The sequence below is a fragment of the Melanostigma gelatinosum genome (assembly GCF_949748355.1).
Source record: "Melanostigma gelatinosum genome assembly, chromosome: 7".
Classification (NCBI taxonomy): domain Eukaryota; kingdom Metazoa; phylum Chordata; class Actinopteri; order Perciformes; family Zoarcidae; genus Melanostigma; species Melanostigma gelatinosum.
In genome coordinates, this window is record NC_136640.1 from 22860293 (window position 1) to 22882068 (window position 21776).

Genomic DNA, 21776 nt, shown 5'->3' on the forward strand with positions numbered 1-21776 from the left:
GTTCTGTGTTTAGCTTGTGCATCCTCTGAGAAACACGCTGCTCGTCCTGCTGTGACTAGTCAAGATGTCTGCAGAGAGAAAATGCTTACAAGTGCTGAATCAGCCACAGCGTAGTGGTTTGACATGTAAAAGCAGATGCGGGATCAGTTTCTCCTTTTAAAAAGGAAGCTTTTTGACAGCTCTATTGAGTCTATAATGCCTTTCATGAAGGGCTCTTCCAGCCTAGAAAGAAATAAAGATGCAGCTGTTTTCTTCGATGTTCTTTTGAAACAGGAATTACCACCTCGCAGTAATAAACCTCCGCCAACCAGTCAATTGCAATTTACGTCCAAAATGTCATCACTTCACCATTTTATCCTTTTAGTAATGTGGCGCGGAGGGATAAAAGAAAGTAGCGTCAAGTGTGTGGTACGTACGCGTCCATCATGAGTGAGGAGGATGGAGTCACTCTTGATATCTCTGTGGATCACGCCCTGTGTGTGGAGGACGGACAGAGCCTTCAGGACAGACAGACACACCGTAGCGATCTGCTCCTCGTTCATCCTGCAGACACCAGAGATTCACACTTTTCACCACCTTTGTTCCTACACTTGTGTTAATGATGTTTTCTGTTTCTGGTTCACTCTACAGTGAGGTGCGATCCTTTCTGACACCATATTGATGAGATGTAGCACCCAGAAAGAAAACCCTTTGGACATTGTGTCAATGTTTCATGCAGACGTAGTCATCCAAACATGTTGCATGAATCTGGAAAACTGTCATAACAATCATTTTGTAACGCGTGTTGTGAAAAGATGTAAAAAGACACAGGTGGGAAAGTACATTTACTCAAGTACTGCACAATTCTTAGGCACTTTTACTTTACTTGAGTATTTTCTTTTTATGTTACTTTATACTTCTACTTCATTTTTTAATCCATTACATTTATTTGACAACTTAAACTACGAGTTACTTTGCAGATTCAGATTATCAATACGAAATATAAATCAGCGAATACATGGTGATGTACTATTACAGATTAAAGTAACCAGCAGTATATAAAGGAATTCATATATATATATATCCTTTTTTTGTACTTTAGGTAGTTCAAGTATATTTTAATACGAATACTTATGTACTTTTACTTAAGTAAGACTTCAAATTCAGGACTTCTACTTGTTAGAGTATTTCTACACTCTGGTATTGCTACTTGTATTTAGTACAATATCTGAATACTTCTCATACGAACAATGGTGATATACCTCTACTAGGCAACACTGCCCCCTTGTGGAGGACCAGAGTCTTTGAGGTTTAGGGCTTTAATGAGGCACAGAGTAATGGAGACACAGCAATAATGAATAAAATGTATCACATGATGTATTGATTACATGGAATAAAAGGTCACATGCGAGGCCCTACATAAGTGATTCCCACCTGGTGTGTGTCACGATGTCGGTGAGCGCTCCGCCCTCCAGGAACTCCATGACGACCCAGAGCTCGTCTCCCACCAGGTAGCTGTTGTACATCTCCACCACGTTCTCATGGTGATAGTCCCGCATGATCACCACCTACAGTTACCGTGGAAACAGAAAGACAGACAGGTTTGTTTACGTTGGCAATGCAGGAAGAGAGAGACTGTCATGTGTCTGTCGGGTCGATGCTGCGATCGATCAACAACCGTCGGAAACAACTGATGACTCAGCGGATTCAAGTGTCTACATGTAAAGTGGCAACTAATGGATCTGTATGCACCACCATCATTACTACTACTACTATTACCACCACCACCACTACTACTACTATTACCACCACCTCCACCACTACCACTATTACTACTACTATTACCACCACCACTACCACTATTACTACTACTATTACCACCACCACCACCACTACTATTACCACCACCACTACTACTACTATTACCACCACCACCACTACTACTATTACCACCACTACTACTATTACCACCACCACCACTACTACTATTACGACTACTATTACCACCACCACCACCACTACTACTACTACCACCACCACTATTACCACCACCACTACCACTATTACCACCACCACTACTACTATTACCACCACCACCACTACTACTATTACCACCACCACCACCACTACTACTATTACCACCACCACCACCACTACTACTATTACCACCACCACTACTATTACTACCACCACCACCACTACTACTATTACTACTACTATTACCACCACCACCACTACTACCACCACCACTACTACCACTATTACCAACACCACCACCACGACTACTATTACCACCACCACCACTACTATTACCACCACCACTACTACTATTACCACCACCACTACTACCACTACTACTATTACCACCACCACCACCACCACTACTACTGTTACTACTACCACCACCACTATTACTACGACCACCATCACCACTATTACCACCACCACTACTACCACTACTACTATTACCACCACCACCACCACCACCACTACTACTATTACCACCACCACCACCACCACCACTACTACCACTACTACTATTACCACCACCACTACTACTGTTACTACTACCACCACCATTACTACTACCACCACCACTATTACTACGACCACCATCACCACTATTACCACCACGACATGAAAGTAATTTATACTGACAACAAATCAAACTCGTTTCACGAGAGGCGTTTTATGTAATTCAGTGGTTCTTTGGTTCTGCCGTCTTCATATGTGACATGTATGTCGATAAAGCGTGGAACGTACATTTAGACTTGTAGATGTTAAATTCTAATATTTACATCCAGAAGAGAAATACGGCAGTTATTTCATTGTGGTTTAAAGACTAGTTCGAAAAAAACAGACCGGTCATCTGTTTGTAATGTTCGGTTTGTTGTTTTCAGAGTTATATAGGCATTGATTACATGTTGATTACATGTTAATTACACGTTTTCACATCGTGGTCATAAGTAAGGATGGTGCTGTACTGAACTGCATTGTATTGAGAGTTGTTTTTAATATTCAATATTGCCCGTTGTGTTTGTCAACAACAGTGTAGCACTAAAGCCAAATAAGCAGAGAAAAACTTTTTGGGGTTTAAGCCCAATGAGAGAGAAGAGCCCCACTACATGAAGACGCCTGTATGTCGACTGGAATGACTGTTTGTTGTCTGTTAATGAATGAATGGCTCTCTGTACCCAACAGAGCCTGAGAGTCCATTTTATCGATATATAAAGGGAGGGTGGACTTGTATTATTATGCTGTTATATCATCATTACATCAGTGGCATAAAATGGTCTCAAAATTACTTTAATATTTATTGCAATTACCTCTGTGGTAACATATCGTCCAACAAATAGTAGTCATCTTGAAAGGCTCACTCATTTATGTAAATAGGGAAGAAAAAACACGCCTCAATATAATGTAGTCCAGAACAACTATGACCTCAGCAATAAGTATATATTTGAATTTAAACATTGATATCGTTTGACGGGAGAAGTTTTGCTACTTATTTACCTTAAAGGTATCAAGTGCCAATACCGAGTCACAGCACGGACTAGCTCCTGAACTCTTACCTCATTGAAGAGGAGTTCTCTGCGTTGTTGCTTCCTCAGGTCCATCTTCTTCACAGCCACCAGTTTCCCGGTGGTCTTCACTGTGGCGATGCACACGATGCCCGTCGACCCCTCCCCGATCTTAATGTAGTGGTCCAGGTAGGTCCGCGGATCGCCCGGGTCCACCACCATCTGTAGTGCCGCTCTGAACTGCTCGTGGGAAACCCTCTGCGGCTCCCTCTGCGGCGAGCGGCTCTGAGACGGAGCACCCGGCGCCGGGGGCCCGGGGGGCCGCGGGGCCGGAACGTTGGGGTGCTGGGTGTGAGGGTGCTGGGTGGCCTCGGGGGTCAGGCTGGGGTGGGAGGTGTGATGAGGGTGCGGGTGGCTTATGGGGGGCTTGGAGCTGGAGGAGCCTCGGCTGGAGCCGCCAGAGGGGCCGTTTTTAGGGGAAGAGTCCTGGTGTCGAACCGGCTGGAAGAAAGGGAGCGTCATCACAAACAGAATGTATAATTCATATAATGTAGAGGAAACTCACTTTTCAGGATTGAAGCTGCAACTAGTTATATATATTGATAACTTGCATCATTGAAAATATTGATAATAATATGGATTTAATCCTCTATCACAGAATGTCTCATTGTATTTAACAATGTTTTGTCCATTAGGACATGGCCAATCAAAGTCCTTCATCACATTAATGTAAAGATCATACAAAACATAAAACATCGCTGCTCACCGATTTGAAAAATGACCTTCAACGGTCTATATTAAAAGGGAAGGTTATAGCAGTTTACATGGAGTGGGGAAATCTTTGGTTTTTTTCTACATGAAAAATACAAACAGAAATCAAAGCCTGGACCATAGAAAGTGTATTTTACTTGCCTGAACAGTTTAAATGATCTTTTAAATATATCCCTCTGAGAAGCACGCTGGCACAAAGTTGTTCTGTTGTAAAGAACGCCCTGAACTTAACCTGCTCCACATTATCACATAAGCACCAACAACAGCCTCCAGTGGAGATAATTGGTTAATTCTGACCTGGAGAACACAGAGCAAAGTGATAAGATCTACCACCCAGCAGCCTGCGGTTCAATTAGCACCCGTCTGCCTTTTCCTCTCGGTCAATAGCTTCCCTCAGCGCTGCAGCTTTCTCCTCATGTCTATGCTGGCAACAGCCTGTCTGTGTCTCTGTTCATGCTGCCGTCCCCACCTGTCCTGTGGGGCTGCGTCCGCCCTCGCTGTCCGTTCTCGGGTAGGTGTTAAACGGCCGCGTGGTCTGCTGGGCAGTCTTCATCACGCCCTCCGTCACCGGCAGGTTTGGGGTGCAGATGTTGGGCCCGGAGAGGGGCCTCTTGTCTCTGGGAGACTGAGGGCTGCCGTCCCGCACCGTGTAGCTGGACTTTGGCCTGAGGTCCCCGGGTTGATCCCTGTGAGCCACCTGCTCCTGAAGAGAGGCAGTTTGGGTGAGAGATGGACGGTTTATCAGGATGTGTAAAAGAAAAAACTGAGACAGGAACCGTGGATTCAAAATGAAGAAAACAAGCACACCAACAACTACAGGGTGGAATCCTGCTGCAGTGTCAAATTAAATAAATCTCTCGTTAATGTGGGAAATACAAACACGTTTAAGACTGTATTGGTCTGGAAGATCATCACTGCAAGAAAGAGAGCCAGATGAGTCCTTTGCAAATAATGAATCTTGTTGGGTTCTTCTTGAGTCCTTACCTGACCCCGTTCCCGATGCGCTCTGTCTCTATGAGGTGGAGGAGGAGGGCCGGAGCCAGGCCTGTCCTTGTCCCTGGGGGCCCGGCTGGGCTCTTGGCCCCGGGGCTGCTGCTGGGGCCGGCCCTGGTCTCCCTCATCCCACTGAGGACGGAGCGCGCGTGAACCCTGGCGGTGGTCACCTCCGCTCTGGTGGTGTTCCGGTCTGGGTTGGTCTCTGGAAGCAGAGCGATGCAAAGGTCAGTGCACACACTTGGCTTGTATTAACAGAATCTCTTTGCTTTGATGAGGATGATGAGGATGAGGATGATGCTGACGCGCTGCGGTTGAACTACTCACCTGTCTGGGTGCGAGTGGTGTCTGTGGTGAGGGTCTCCGTTCTCCTGCCCGCCTCCTCCTGAAGACCTAGAGTCCTTGCGGGGCTGGATGGGGGGGCTGCCCCGTCGCAGGGAGTTGGAGCGAGTCACGGACATGGTGTCGAACTCGTCCAGCAGCCAGGTCAGAGAGCCGTCCACTCCGAGCTTGCTGCCACGTACAATTGTCTGGAGGGAAAGAGTGAACCAGAGGAAAGGCCTGAGGATATTATCTAAACCAATGCCATCATCAAATCAGCATATCGGTCCCGTTCTTCATCAATTCCCTCGACGATTCCTGACGATTTTCTGTGTGGAGGAGAGTAGGTCTACACAGCTATTCAACTTGACCGTTGTTCAAAATTAGGCTTTTGAAGACCGAAGCACTGCAGTGACCATGTTGTGTTCAAATTTGGGTGGCTACACATTATCACAGTATCTTGAGTTATAATCAGTCAAATCAGTCAAAGCTTGGTCAAAATCCACAAACTAATAAACATAATTCCTGATATTCAAGATAGATTATTATTATTTTTTGGCTGCTCCCACCTTGCGCGGCTCTACAGTAGTGATGACGGTCGCATCGATGAAGGGTTTGGGCCGTTTGGCCGTGTCTTCGATGAGCGACTGCCATTGCCGCGGCAGCCCGACGAACTTCTGCTCCTGCTCGTCAAAGTCTGTGTGCACGCGATGCTCAAAGTTGGACGGAGCGGAGATCTGGATGCGAGACTTCTTCTTTTTGGTGAACATGATGGCGGCCGTGGCAGCTGCAGCCGAGCATCAGACCTGCAAGGGAGGAAGGAGGAAAGAGCGGGAGGGTTAGCAGGAAAGACGGAGGAAAACTGTAATTCTTCCAAGTGGTATATGTAACACATGCATGCAGACGGGCACAGACAACTTCAGAAAACACAAATTATACCTGAAAACACACCTATTCAAATAGTATTTGGACATATGAATCAGGATTTAAGATTTGCTCCAGCATTTCCCAATGACAACACAACAAGCCCAGACATCAGAGCAGCGCCCTCAAAGAGCTGCTTACTCGTCATCACTGGCTACTTTTCTTGCCACCTCAGCCCCACTGTGAGTAGGGGGTCAAAGGTCACAAAACTCATGGTTATGATCGTATCGCTATTTAGAGTCACGGATCAGCAGAAAAAGAAAGGTTGCAAATATGACTTTTAGAGATTCCCCAATTCCGTTACACCACTAACTGACACGTTCAGTACAAGTTTATTTTGGACATGATTCTGAATAAGAGTGTGAAAGCGAGAGGATGCCTCTGACAACTTTCCCCAGCCTTTGTATCTAAACACACTGCCTGGTGACGCTTCCCTTTGAGAACAACTTTCAATTTTATGGCTGCAAAAGAACTGGCACCCATGATGGGGTGCTATGAATCCCAAAGAAAGAAGGAAAGAAAGATGGATAGAAAGGTAAAAAGCTGGATGGATAGATTTAAAAAAAAAGATAGACCGACAGAAAAGTGCAAGTTAAAAAGTAGAAAGTATACCCTTTAAACATGCGAATGCATTCAAGTGTGTCAACTTCTTCCGTAAGGTGGGCAAAATGTTATTTTCAGTCATAACTTATTTTCCGCTAATCACTGTACAAAAGGGACTAAAAGTATGAATAATATCTTTACTCCTGTATACACCAAAACGTCAACTAGCGGGACAAAATATTAGACATGCTAAAATCACTTCAGCACAGTACAGTGTCACACCACAGAGTGCGGCCTCAGATTGAGTAACAACTTGTTGACAATGGAGGTCTTTTTGCACAGAAGACAAAGTACTTTTTCTCTTTGTTTCACGGTGGGTACGTTCTTAAGCACAAATAAACAACCATCAAACACTCAACAGATGACTCACTGCCTCATATTGTTCTACAGTGGGTCCATAACAGGAACAAGTGCATCATCAAAGTCATCTAATCTGTATAAATTTTAAATCTGCTGCTATTGTGGTTGGCTGGAGTAAAAAACCCTCAGAGGGTGGAGGATTTCTGAGTTTACAGAGTATCCTGTGAAGCACTGCTCACCATTTCTTGGCTTGGGTGTAAATAGCCTCCCTCTCAACCACGCTGCTTTGTCATTGGGCATCAAAAGAGACACTCCCAGTACTCAAACAGAGGCTCGCTGGTGTGTTACAAGCAGACCAGAGGGGGCAACAGGAGTGGTGGGACAAACACAATGTTCTCTTCTTGGTTTTTCTTCAAAATACTTCACAAAGAACACAAAAACAAAAAAAAAAGAGTGAGAGGGCGATCTGGGCGGGTCATGAGTTAGAAGTCATGAGTCATGGTTCACAGTCTGCAGCGTTAGTGAAGCCTTTCACAGCACGAGTGTTTGAAGTGGAGCCGGACCTGCCCGGCAACACGCTGAGAAGTGAGGTTCACGGCCATGACAGCACCGACACGGAGCTCCAACGCAGCGTTGTACTAAAACAGGCCAGAGACATGAGGGTACTTTGCCGAATGTGGAGATTTATCTGCAGAGACATGTTGCACAAGTGTTGTTGCACGTTGCAACGGGTCAGTGAAGCAACACTTATCCTCAGCATGAGGTTTCTATGGCTCAGCCTCAGCTAAATGAATAGCTTTGCTTATGAATTACGATCAGATGTCATAGCTTTTTAATGAGAACGCATAATGAGAATATAAATCACAATGTGTTCCAGGGACTTTTTGAAAGTGACAGAGCAGCAACCCGGTCATTCTATAATTTTAAAATGAATGGTGGCTGAAGAAATCATATGACCTACAGAGCACAATAGCATAAACCAATATGTCATGCACCCAATGATTAGGTATTCTATTAGCGAGAAAGGAACCGTTAGGGCTGTTGGTGGTGATGTCTTATTGAAAGCATAAGGACCTTCAGCAAACCGTAGCTCAGCTTGAGAAATGGCTACGAGGGGATTGAGACGCTGAGCGTCTCATGGAGACAGCAGTCTGGCTGTGAACCGCGGAGGATTGTGGCTGTTAAATCCGGGGCTCTTAGGCTGCATCTGGAGACATCGGGGACTCTAAGATCGAGTGGTTGCAAGATTTTAGTGCTGCTGTCAAGAGCCAATACGTGATAAAAAGTTGAACTGTAACTAAGGCTGTGTGGTAAACAGCAAACAAATTACAAAGCCCTGACATCACAGGGCTTTATTTGAGAAGCAACTTAATGAGGTTGGTGGCACGTAGATGACTTGTTTGTAGTTCAAATAAACAGAACTGTGTGGGAGGGCTTTACATCACAAGGTGAGTTTGGGTATGCAATTCTGTGACCGATAAATGCACATGAAGGGTCAGGATGTAATAACTAGAGGTCAACCCATAGTGGATTTTTAAACACCAATAAAATAACGACAGTTTCCAGCAAACAATCTTTGACTGTTTTACAAACTATTAAACTGACCAATAATAATAATTAAGTAATAATACCTAAATTAAATAAATCTGGAACACAACTTCAAACCAACCATAAACAAATCTAGGCGAGATGATTTATATTTTTTGAAAGAGAGAAGTGAAGTCTGCGTTTATGAAGGGCTTTACTTCTGCAGCCGACTACTTTACTTCTGCAGACGGCTACTTTACTTCTGCAGACGGCTACTTTACTTCTGCAGACGGCTACTTTACTTCTGCAGACGGCTACTTTACTTCTGCAGACGGCTACTTTACTTCTGCAGACGGCTACTTCACTTCTGCAGACGGCTACTTTACTTCTGCAGACGGCTACTTTACTTCTGCAGACGGCTACTTTACTTCTGCAGACGGCTACTTCACTTCTGCAGACGGCTACTTCACTTCTGCAGACGGCTACTTCACTTCTGCAGACGGCTACTTTACTTCTGCAGACGGCTACTTCACTTCTGCAGACGGCTACTTCACTTCTGCAGACGGCTACTTTACTTCTGCAGACGGCTACTTTACTTCTGCAGACGGCTACTTCACTTCTGCAGACGGCTACTTTACTTCTGCAGACGGCTGCCTTACTTCTGCAGACGGCTACTTTACTTCTGCAGTCGGCTACTTTACTTCTGCAGACGGCTACCTTACTTCTGCAGACGGCTACTTTACTTCTGCAGTCGGCTACTTTACTTCTGCAGACGGCTACCTTACTTCTGCAGGCGGCTACTTTACTTCTGCAGTCAGCTACTTTACTTCTGCAGTCGGCTACTTTACTTCTGCAGACGGCTACCTTACTTCTGCAGTCGGCTACAGAGCCTTGAGGGCCTTGAGCTTAACACCCCTGTGTTACAGGTGAGGCTCCAGGCACAGAGCCCAGGACAGTGATTAGGAGCTGCAGTAAGGGTGTGGTCACTCACCCAACCCACACAGCCTCCTCCATACTCCTGTCACCACGAAACAGGAAGCACCACAGTGTCAGAAGGGAGGATGAGCCAACAGGCGTCTGCGTGTGCGTTTTTAGAGTTGACCGAACTACAACTGAAACCTCACAGAATATCACCAAAAAAATAAAATAGTGAGGTGTGACGATAAAACAAGTTAGATTCCGCAAAAGTAAAATAGTGTACTGAGATCAATCTATTTTTTCCTGGAATAAATTGAAACAAAGCATATTGGCAACCTTTTTACACCAAGAATTGAAATTAATTTAAAACATTTTGAGATCTATCAGGACATGCAGACACCTTGTTCCAACAACTTTGAAGCAAAACAACAAAGCATAAATGCTAAAATAATACGTTGTGATTTTTAAATATTACCGTAACATCTGTGTCAATAAACGCACACACAGAAAGCTCAAAGATAAAAGTGCCTCCACTGAGTATAAATCATGCCCATCAAATGAGGCGTGGCTTTGGACAGACAAACTCTTTGAAACCGAGGATAGAAACAGAAGCAGAGCTTCACTGCTGCACTGTGCCGCCCACTCAAACAGAGTTAATGCTCACATACATGCAGAGTCAACCAGAAGCTATAAAAGGGCCGCTCCTCTCACAGAGCACAAGCAACCCCTCCCTGAACACAGCGGTCACTGTAGTCATAGCTTCCCTCTGTGTTTTACCCTCCCACTCAATACATCACTATCCCACCACTCCCCTCGACCTCTCTTTCTCCTCTCCTTCCCCCTTCCTCCCACTTCTCCTCTCTCTCCCTGTATGCCTGGCTGAACAGTGAGAAAGCCTGTCCGGTCTGCAGGTCCAGAGCCAGGCTGATGAGCCCTGGATGAAGCTGCTGTCCTCCGGTCTGATTCAAGTACTGCACATGGGTGGTCCACGCTCGGAAAAACACACCGTCAGTCACAACAACACTATTGAGCTGTAATGATACAGTCGGGAATGAAACGGGTCTGAATTGGATTTATAAGGGCTGTGAATTTGTGAGGAAACATGCTTTTTGATTCTACTTATTGATTCCAGAGAGCAATTGTAAACCTACCATAGCACAATGTAGAGTGTTAGAAATACAGTAGACATCTCAACAGTATGTTTGAGTACGTCAAACACATTGTTGTCACAGCACAAGAAACTAATTCATACAAGCAATGACAAAGTAATTTACGACAAACAACGGTAAACACAAAAAAATGGTTTTCTTTCAACATAATTGTAAAAAGAAAAACACTAAATTTGAATGATGTGGTTGAAATCAAGATAACAATGAGAATAATTTTCCAACATTCAAAATTACTGTATTCAAATTACTATGAATGAAGAAAAGAATCTGACTTTCTACAGTGCAGTTACATATTTGGGGGGATTTTGAATGCAGGACTTTTACTAATAATTGAGCATTTTTACATTGTAAACTGTGCATGTGTAACAGTGTCAGCTTCAATATGAGACTTGGTGTGCCTATTGACATCTGACTGATATTATAGTAAATTAGGTGGCTCAGACACAGAGCTCAAATGAAACTGCATCACCCAGCTAATGTAACAACAGGTTAACAACAGATCTCAGTCATTTCATCAGAGCACATACATGCTGAAGAAGATCTGGTCAAAACAGAATATCATACATTTATGGATTATACTCCTGATCATCAGGAGTCCAAACAGTTAGTCTACACAGGACAGGAGGCATTTCACTTAAAAGGTAGGACTTCATATCAGGAGACTCGACTCATGGCTGAAGAAACAAAACCCTAAGTATGTTGAATGTTTACAATTTGAAGGAGCCGTTATCAGTTATCATTTAATCTCTGCATATGTGAGCCCTTAGTATAATCTGTAAATGTAATTATTTAGTGCAACATCCAGACCTGCGATTAAGAGGATTTTGGATTCGATAATTTTTATTGAATCACATCTGTTCCTCGTTAAATTAAGTAAAGTAACAATTCTCACAACTCTGAGATTTGAACAACAAAAAAATCAAGACAAAATTAGATATTTGCTTTGTTTTGCACATTACTAAAGGAATGAATCCTACATATCAAACAGGCCTCCTCCCTAAATCCGTAAACCTGATTCTTATTCTCCCAACACTCAAAAATGAAGAAGCAGAGAAACTACCGACCACGGGCAGCTCCATTCTCCATATGTATATCTCAGACCAAAGAACATACAATAATGAATCATAGGTCACCATTTATAGTCTCAAACTACTTTATTAAATAACATAAAATGCATGAAACAAACTTCCTGCAGAAGAGAGCACAAATAAACAACTTCCTACAGAGTTTGAACACAGTGACAAACAGGGAATCGCAAGCTAAATCTGCCCTCCCCACCACATGTGTCACCAACACCTGTGCAAAGAGAGACGGAAGCCCGGGAGTCCAACAGCTGCCTCTAGAGTCAGTACCAGGTCTGAATGGTGAGAGTCGGTCAGAGGAGAGCGAACAGTTCCCAGCTGTCGATGTGAAACACGGATCGTTCTTCGCTCCCTTCACACAAGGAAAACAATAACGTTACTACACCCCCCCCCCCCCCCCGCCCCCCCAACAGCTAATCCACGCGGTGAGATTTTAACAACAGTGTTGTTGTCGTGGCCCAGATTAACTCTCGCGCGGTGCAGCAGCCGCGACGTTATCTGAAGTTGTAACGATAAAACTCTGGAGTTAAAATATATAATACAGCGATAGAGTGTGAGACGAGTCTCCATTTCCCGTCGGGATAACTCACTTGCAGTCACAGGTACAGCGACACGCTATCCACCTGATCTCATGTCAGCGCTGAGGAAGAACTCGGAGGAGAAAACAGACTCTGGAGCAACAAAGTTGTTTCCGTGAAGAAGTTAAACTCACTCGTCGTCACGTCTTCGTGGAAGGAAACTAACCCGGTGACAGATAACGGCGGTGGGCGTGTACAACATAAACGTAAGTATATTTTAACACAGAAAAGCACCGTAGCTTTGGGCTGCAAATACAAAAAAAAAAAAAGTGTGTCGCATTCCTGTGGTTTCAGCTAGATTTGGCCCAGTATCATGACGTCACCGGAGGGAGGGCGGGTACCATTAGCGCGAGACTATTAGCGACGTCATGTGCTGTCAGATAAGGCTGAACGTAACAGCCTTATCGGACTGACACATTTCTCTACGTTCTTCCTTCCTGTCTCACGTAACACACCTGGCTCTCACAGGTGTACTGTTACCTGAGCCGCAGTGGTGGAAGAAGTATTCAGAGCCTTGACTGATGTAAAAGTACCAACACCACAATGTGAAAATACTCCACTACATGTAAAAGTCCTGGATTCAAAACCTTATTTAAGTGAAAGTAGCCTATAAGGAAACTGTACGTAATATAGTACAAACAGTACAATAACTCATTCTGAGGTGAAATGTCTGTTTTACTGTAATATACAGTGAAGACATGTAAGCTACATGTATCTGACAGCTACAGCTACTTTGCAGATTCAGAATAATAATAATACAAAATCCAAACCAACAGAAATGATGATGCAATATGTGATAAAGAAAAAACTTTGACTTGATTAGAAATTCACAAGCTACTTTTACCAGTTCCAACATGTGAGTGATGTACATATGAATGCATCAATACGAATAAACCAAGTGCTACTTTTAGTTTAGTACATGGTCTTAATACTTCTTCTTCCACTAATTAAATATATTTATTTTACTGCTGTAGATGTTTTTGAATCCTTTATATTTAATCTAAAACAACACATCATATTTCATTCCTCATACGTTGGTGAGGAGCACGTACCTCTATGAAGAAAAACAGCTGTTTTCAGATTTGTGACGATGTATTTTCCAGGCTTCAAAATAAACACATCTGGAGATACTGTAAAGTAACTAAAACTGTCAGACACATTTGTCTGACAGTTTTAGTTACTTTACAGTATCTCCAGGTGGACTAAAAAGTACAATATTTACCTCCGAGATGTAGTAGAAGTATAAAGTAGCATAAAATACTTCTACTACAAAGTACAAGTAGCTTGAAGAACTTAATGTAGTCCTAAACCAAAGGATCTTCAGCTTGCAATGATAAATAAAGCAAAAATTAAGGAAATAACCAATTAACTTTTCTTTGATCTAATTCTTTCGTCTCTAGTTGATTTGAAATGTCTAAGTGTCAAACTGAATCTACTTAAGACTGACTAATACTGCTTCGATAGTAAACAGCACATGAATGCCCCAAATAGAAAATATGAAGTCAATACTTGCATTGAATAATTGAGCGATCATAAACATCAGGAGAGGACAATAAAGGGGAGGGGTGGTGAAAGTTTCTTCTTCGTTGGATCTCCGGTAAGTCGTTTAGGTTCGTGAGGAAGGGAGAGTTTTACACGAAAGCTTTTTCATGAAATGTTCATATGAGTCACTTTGTATCACAGGAGGTTGTGACACTATGGCTCAAATTATTACTATTTATAGCGCTGTAAGGCAGGCTGCTGTGAAATGCCATGTCTGCCCGCTAATACAAACGGATCCATCACCAAAGACAGGACACAGGACAGAGACAGTCGAGGCTAAACACAACAAACCTTTGGGCAACACTGGCTACAGAACTGGGCCAAACACTGACTCTGTCGTTGTTATGTTGTTCAAACAGCTGAAATAGTGGCAATGTTTTAACTCACATAATGTGAATAAAAAGCTTATTCCAGAGGGATACTTCAAAGAGATTTACTGTCATGAACACAAGATCACAGACCTATTCTTCTACATTTTATAATGTCAGTGCCTTCCTAAATAAAACCCAAGGCAGTAAATATGCTTGACTACACAGCTACTACAATATATCATTGAATATATATATATATATATATATATATATATATATATATATATATATATATATATATATATATCCCGGGTCAGCGTGATTGGTAGGAAGTTGGCCAAAACAAAGAGACATCTGGCCTCACAACAGGGTTAAATCTGCCAACAGTAGCCGGCTCATGGGGAGAGTGCAGCGCATAACTGTCTCTCTGCCCTCGAGGGCCACGCATCACAAGTTATACTGAGTTACATAACTCTAATATCCTACTTATACAAGTTATAGTTCATATGCTGAGTCCACACGTTTGCATTCAGTTAAGTTGGACTATGTAGTAATACAAACAGTTCAGTTTGTCAGTTCATGCAACATTTATGACATTGTTGGTCAGTCTGTCTGCTTGACAATCATATTCTGCTGCAATAAAAATGATTGAAGTAAGATGAACAGACTGAAAACTTTATATTATTAGATAAAACATGTTCAGTTTTCCTTTGGGGACATCATTTGAAGTTGAAAAAAGTAATAAATCACAATATATGTTATACAATACTCGCAGTATCGTTAAAGTATCGCGAGATCTCTGGCGATTCCCACCCCTAATATATATATATATATATACACATGTATACATATATATAACCCTCTATTTTAAACATGTTGTCCTCATGTTTTTGTCTTTATTTGTATGAGCTCTGTTTGAAGGAGCCTGAGAAGTAAAAGTCACTAAGAACGAGTTCTTCACTGTGATTGTTGTTGTGCATATGATAACAAACTGGAAACATTATGAATGTCTTGTGATATGCAACATTACAAACATCACAGAAGATATTTCAGCCTAATGTGAGTAGATAACTGAACAAATATGTATTCACAACCCTCCGTACTCTTTCATCAGAAGGTAGCAATTTAACATCAAAATGTAGATTAAAACACAGTTAATAATAACAGTTCTTTATTAAAGCCAGCCGTTGTCTTATTATCTATCATCTACCATCCAACAGACTCCAAGGGTTCAGCTTCAATGAGGAACAGGCCTGCTGACACTCCTTTGAGAGTAAAAATACAGCAGGAACAGGTCGACTGCACGTATCAGAGCCAGACAACGCACAAACCAGCCAATTCCGAGGCCCAGTTCAAACAAAGCATGCAGTGTTGCAGCCAATGACGGCTGACTTCCAGGAGCAGGTTGTGGAATGTGGAAAGGTCACCGATAAAGAGAGCGCTTCGTGGATCACACGAGCCGGAGCACACACAGTTCACCGCACACATGCTCAGACAGACTTCTGCTTCACTTACTGACAGAAATATCATGATCACAAAAGTTCATGAGCTGCCTGCAAGTTCACGGATGAACGGGCTGTTAAAAGTTGCCACATACACACACACACACACACTATAAACATATAAAGAGAGAGAGAGGGAGAGATCAGGGATACAGAACAATGCTTATGCAAAGTTGTGTGTTTGAGCACAGCTGCAACACTATGTACTGTCTTGCGGGCGCAAGATGAAAAGAAATCCCAACACCACCAGTTATTTTTTTGTTTTATCTACAGCCAAGACCAGCAGCCAAAAACACAGACAGTCTGACAATAAGATCACTGTCAACATGTGGAGATACGTAGTTTTCACTGGAAAGGAAGGGGATGGAAAAAGCACAATATTGGCCTCTGAGATAAAATGGAAATACTCAAGTTAAGTTCAAGTACCTCAAGTTTGTACCACTTGTACTCGATGACTCGTCATAACTTGTTGGTGCTCCATAAACACAACGTTAAGTGTCTTGTTGAACATCAAACATATTGTAAAACACATGATTCAGTGCAGCACCATCATTACACGCTGATGGCATGTCGTCAAAAACACAGAGACAATGAGGTGATGTCGTAGTGAAGCGAGGTCACACGTCACATCAACCTGCCGGTCATTAGTGAGGCCGCTCATCACTGCGTCAGCTGTTCAGAGGTCTACTGTCTGCGAGGCTGCTCTGCCAAATACAGCAGCAGACTGGTGAGTGTTATTCAGGGCGAGTTATTGTGATCGGATGCTGCTGAAATACACCAACTGTGAAAATATGTGTGAAGTGATCGTGATTCTCCTTCTACCACTGCGGTGTGGAAGCCACGGACAACAAGTATTTGAAGTTTAGACGTGTTCATGCCCAGAAAAAATAAAAAAAAATAAAAAAAATAAAAAAGTAGCATTCCGTTGTTCCTACAACTTCCTAAATAAACGAACATTTCTTCATGTAGTTTGATTATTTAAGAGCACTTGAGTGGAGAACATACTGATTTACAGACCGAGCACTGCGACAACAGTCCTGCCTCTGTCGTCCAGATTATTCTAGAGTTAGGAGAATGCAAAAAACAACAAAACAGAGCCTTTGCCCCTCCCACTGCAACATGCATTGATGAGCATTGCAACACCACCAGTACAACGGAGGTGACAGCATCCAGAACTCTTTGTATTGTGTGTTTGTGAAACCTCCATGCTTGTGCAGGCCTGAACTCGTTTCATCAGGCGAGATTAAAACAACTGCACACGCAAACACAGGAACGAAACTGCTCACTCTGTTGCTGTGTGCAAAGTAAACAGAAACACATTACCAGCTGTGGAAGCGACGATATTCATCATCGATTAACCTGCCGAGGTCGTGAAATTAGTACCTGCCAAATACAGGGTATATGTTGTCGGTGACAGGTAGACAAATTCCAGGTCACCTGCCATCAGGGATTAAGATTACTTTTTATGATATTCCATATTTCTATTGCCTGCTACCACTAACTCATTGCTTATAATTAAAGTGCTCTACAGATTTTAGAAGTGGCAGACAATAACATTGAGCGGCTTTCAGTGACCGACCACAGTGGCAGCTGAGGTGGGAAAGTCATCACAGCATGTTTGCGTAACAAATTAAACGATTTTCAAAATAGTTACCTGTTTTTGTTACCTAATTTCTGTTGATTGACTCATAGTTAACCACACAATCTCTGTCAGAACAGAAGATGAATAATAAATTTGTTTCCATTAAATACTTATAGTTTAACACGTTCACATCTTGGCTCGCAGATAAATACAGGAATCTGTATAAGGGAAAGTCTTATGGGGGTGATTGAACTGTACACAGCTGAATATCAACAGAATTGGTGAGAGCGTGGTCAGAATCAAAAGTATGATGAGACAGAAACTAAAGAAATGTTGAGCAAGAAGTTCTTTTTCACAATATTTATTAACTCCTTATCTGCTGGACACAGCGGTGTCCTGAAACCCAGACCGGGTGGTTGAAACTTAAGTCTCAGAAGTGGGTTATTGTTGTGAATATTTCTGTTATTCATACGGTGTTCTTGCCTCTGTTACTGAGCACAGAGAGGGCTGTGTTGATGTTGGCTGCTGCAGTCATTCCTGAGAGGATTTGCTTTCCTCTGGGGCAATAAGCCGGGCCCATCCCTATCCTCCCCGTTACAGGGAAGAATCAAAAAGCAGGGCTCCGATATGACCCACCAGGGCTTCTTTAATCCGTTACTAGTCAGCCCAGCTTCATCCTCACTCTCTGGACCCTTTTCCACACCGTTTTAGGGTTTCCCCATCGACTTTTCTTGTTTCTGCAGACAGAAATGTATGGCTTGATGCTCTAATGGGTACAAGGAACTAACCCCCACAATAATCAAAAACAAAGCACAGAACAAAGAGAACGTTCATCCACACTGAAAGTGTTTTCTCCCCTGATAAGCGGCGGAGTCAATATTTGCTGTGCAGATATTTTTCTCTGCAGATCTGGTTGTTTGGCTGGTAGCTGCTCCTCCTCTGGACTCGCCAAAGACTCAGACCTACCTGCATGTAGAAAAACAACACATATCCACTCTTCCTCTCAACCCCACTTCTTTTTCAAGCTATCTTTTTTTCTGTAAAACCTGACACGCGGAGAAAGACGAGACTTTTAATGTTTCCAGTACTTGCTCATCTGCCACAGCGATCGCTCAACCAGCAAGGAATGCACACAGAGAGGATGGAACAATAACAATGAAAAGACACCAACATTTTGAATGCTTGATAATACATTTGGTACACAGTTCCTCAAATGGGGTAACGTGTCTGACTCTCAATGCTAATAAGACCGTTCACAGCCTCAGCCTCTAGCTGCCACCTCGTATGTCGATACTGAAGCTGTTTGGAGTTCATGGAAGACGCCTGAACAGCAGCTGTGTTTGTCTCTCTCTCTCTCTCTAAGGGATCCTCGGGTTGACAAATCTCAGACAGACAATATCCTCTTTCCTCCTCCGGTCTGGCCAGAAACACACACTTGCTTCTCTGCTGAAAATGAAGGCTTACCACATTTGTGACCAGTTAAAGTTGCATGAGCATTGTTATACCATTGATCAGTGGTTTACTTAGTAAAAGTGCTAATACCACACTGTGGAAATACTCCATTACAAGTAAATGCCCTGCATTCAAAACAGTAATTAAGTAAATGTGATGAGAGTACTATCAGCAAACGGTACCAAAAGCTATAAGAAAAGTTGTAGTAGTTTATAGCGTCTCTGTCCTGTGAGAACCACGTACCTCTAAAAAAGAAGTCGACTTTTCATGAGGTTAGAAAGACAGCTTTGTGACGATGCATTTTACCAGCTGATCCTAGAAGATTGTTAAACAGTTTACGGGTTTCACTGGACAGGAAACTTGAAAACTAAAAAGTAACTTGAGCTGCGGTGCTTCGTGATAGCTGGCGGACTGATAAGAAAGGCCAGTGTCAGCAGAAACAGCTTTTCTTCTGGATTTTCCATTAAGCCGTCCAGCGAGCTTAGAGTGTTAGCATAGAAAAACAGCCTTACCTTAAATTAGCTTGTTATGTGCCCACAGCCAAGTCTTTTAATTGTTTCACAACTTTCACAAGTGACTCATCGTCTTGTAACGTGGCTACACCGTGACCACTACCAGCGTTACACCACTCACAGTGAAGTCTTCTTCAAACAACACACAGAGAGACCCGGAGGAGTTACTCTGGTCTCCTCTAAACCCAGACCTGAGAGCAGCTAGCGGTAGTTAGCCACTGTTAGCACGGGGAGCAGATACGCGCCACAAGCTCGCGCACCGTAAACTATGATAATTAAAACAAAATGTGCTGACTCACCCTGAAACTCACAGGAAAATGTTTGTTCTGCCGCCAACCCGGTGCGGAAATAAACTTCCCTCTGTTTCAAAAAAAGCAGACGCGGGCTAACTTTGGGCAAACTGAAGTATCACTTTTCCCGACGCCATGTTGGTTGAACAGAGGGGGAAATACTACATCCGGGAAATTGCGGCAAAGCACCATGGCAACCGAGTAAGCGACGGGTCGCTAAGGAGACGAGTTTTAGTGGAGCAGGGATGACGTTTTCTTGTAGGTTCCTAAAAACAGTGGTGTATAAAGTACTCAAAAGCCATACTTGAGTAAAAGTAAAGATACCTTAATGGAAGACTACTCCAGTAAAAGTAAAAAGTCACCTATTAGAATACTACTTGAGTAAAAGTCTTAAAGTATCTGATATTTATTGTACTTAAGTATCAAAAGTAATTTTCTGATATTAAATGTACATCATAACCTGAACATTAAATGAACATCATAACCTGTTCATTCAAAGTAAAAGTACAAGTAAATACTGTTAATAAAAAAAGCAAAGGGTCAGAATTTTGAGAATTATGAAGTTTATTCTTTTAAGTGCTGTGCTTAAAAGCAATATGACACTATGAAGGAGTTGTAACAGTGCGTTTATAAGTATGCTCATTAGACTAGAGGATGTAGAGGGAAAATGCATAATATTATGTTCAGCAAAAAATATCCACTTGATGATCAGGTCAGTGTTTAGAGAAAGGACGCCTGCCTTGTAAACTCCTATGGGCCTGATTTGAACACAATAGACAAAGGTTTTGCTCAAGCTGAATCTGCAATTGGGCGACTGCTACCATCATAACTCCATCTGATCATCCACAACATGACTCAAATATCAAAACATGATAAATACTAAAGCAGCAACCCAGTCATTACTTGAAAGTGAAAAATGTCCTGTTCAGCTTCAAAAGAAGTTAGTTTTCAAAATTGCGAGAATTCAGTCTCGCTCTTCTTGGGCTGAAGACTCGTCCTGCGATGCTAAATAGTCTTTCACAGGCCGCTGAGGCAGGTAGAGGTGTTCAGCGTCACAGACAGCTTGCGCACAGCTGCGAAGGATTTCCCTCATGCTAACGCTAATGCTAACGCTGCGCTCTCTCGGCTCCCGTCAATCCTATGGTGTGGTGGCTAGCTATAGCTAACGTTAGCCAACTAGTGCTGCACAACTGTCAACACTTCCTCAGCTCACTAACTCGCTAGGGATCCACGGGTGTTGGTCTTCGTCACCACCGTCGTTTGTTGCGGGAGTAGCAGGTGCTTCCATTTCTGATTCCATCATGAAATCAGTCATCGTAGAGTGGAATTCTACTCATGTAGTCGCCCGCTAGCTTATAGCATGTAGCATCCTGGGAATCAAAACACCACAGCTTTGAGAGCACTTGCTTGCAATTGCGCATTAACGTGATTAACCAATGATTTAACTTGCTGCTAGGACCACTGATTCACCAAAGCTGCTTGCTTGCACTCTGTGTTCCACCACAGTCCCCGACGCTGCTCATGATTCATTTTTTTCTAAAAAATAGATTTGATTTTGTGGCGAGTAACGAAGGTTTCAGGGGAAATGTATCGGAGTAAAAGTATCAGTTTTCTTTGCAAAATGTAGTGAAGTAAAAGTCAACAGAAATATAAATAGTAACGTTACAGTAACAAAGTATTTCGACTTCGTTACTATACACCACTGACGATGTATGTGTATATAGATAGATATATATATATATATATATATATATATATATATATAGATATATAGATTTGAGACTTACTTTCAGGTCTGATCAACACCACGTTCTTCTCCTGATGAACTAAACTGTAGTTTGCTTTACAGTCGGTGCTGGGAAGCCGTCTGAAAACTCAAAATATACCAGAAACATGGAC

General features: G+C 42.7%; 2 protein-coding genes across 4 annotated transcripts in view; both read right to left on the minus strand.

Annotated features, from left to right (window-relative positions):
• pak4 (p21 protein (Cdc42/Rac)-activated kinase 4) overlaps positions 1-20015 on the minus strand; it is a 26701-nt gene extending 6686 nt beyond the window's left edge. Inside the window, exons 1-8 of one of the 3 annotated variants that reach the window (XM_079271878.1) lie at positions 19887-20015; positions 6155-6391; positions 5592-5794; positions 5256-5469; positions 4741-4974; positions 3552-4001; positions 1414-1547; positions 417-543 (exon numbers count right to left, since the gene is read on the minus strand). In XM_079271878.1, the coding sequence (XP_079128004.1) occupies positions 417-543; positions 1414-1547; positions 3552-4001; positions 4741-4974; positions 5256-5469; positions 5592-5794; positions 6155-6355 (1563 nt within the window). In that variant the 5' untranslated portion in view covers positions 6356-6391; positions 19887-20015. Of the gene's footprint in view, positions 1-416; positions 544-1413; positions 1548-3551; positions 4002-4740; positions 4975-5255; positions 5470-5591; positions 5795-6154; positions 6392-12698; positions 12887-19886 lie in introns of those variants that run through there. The other 2 variants (XM_079271880.1, XM_079271879.1) reach the window with 2 other exon arrangements.
• LOC306779535 (uncharacterized protein) lies at positions 1650-3319 on the minus strand (the record flags this gene model as incomplete). Its single annotated transcript, XM_079271499.1, has 4 exons — positions 1650-1669; positions 1858-1912; positions 2333-2393; positions 3306-3319. The coding sequence occupies 4 exons, from the start codon at positions 3317-3319 to the stop codon at positions 1650-1652; spliced, it is 150 nt and encodes a 49-aa protein (XP_079127625.1).
• Positions 20016-21776: the final 1761 nt, after the last annotated feature.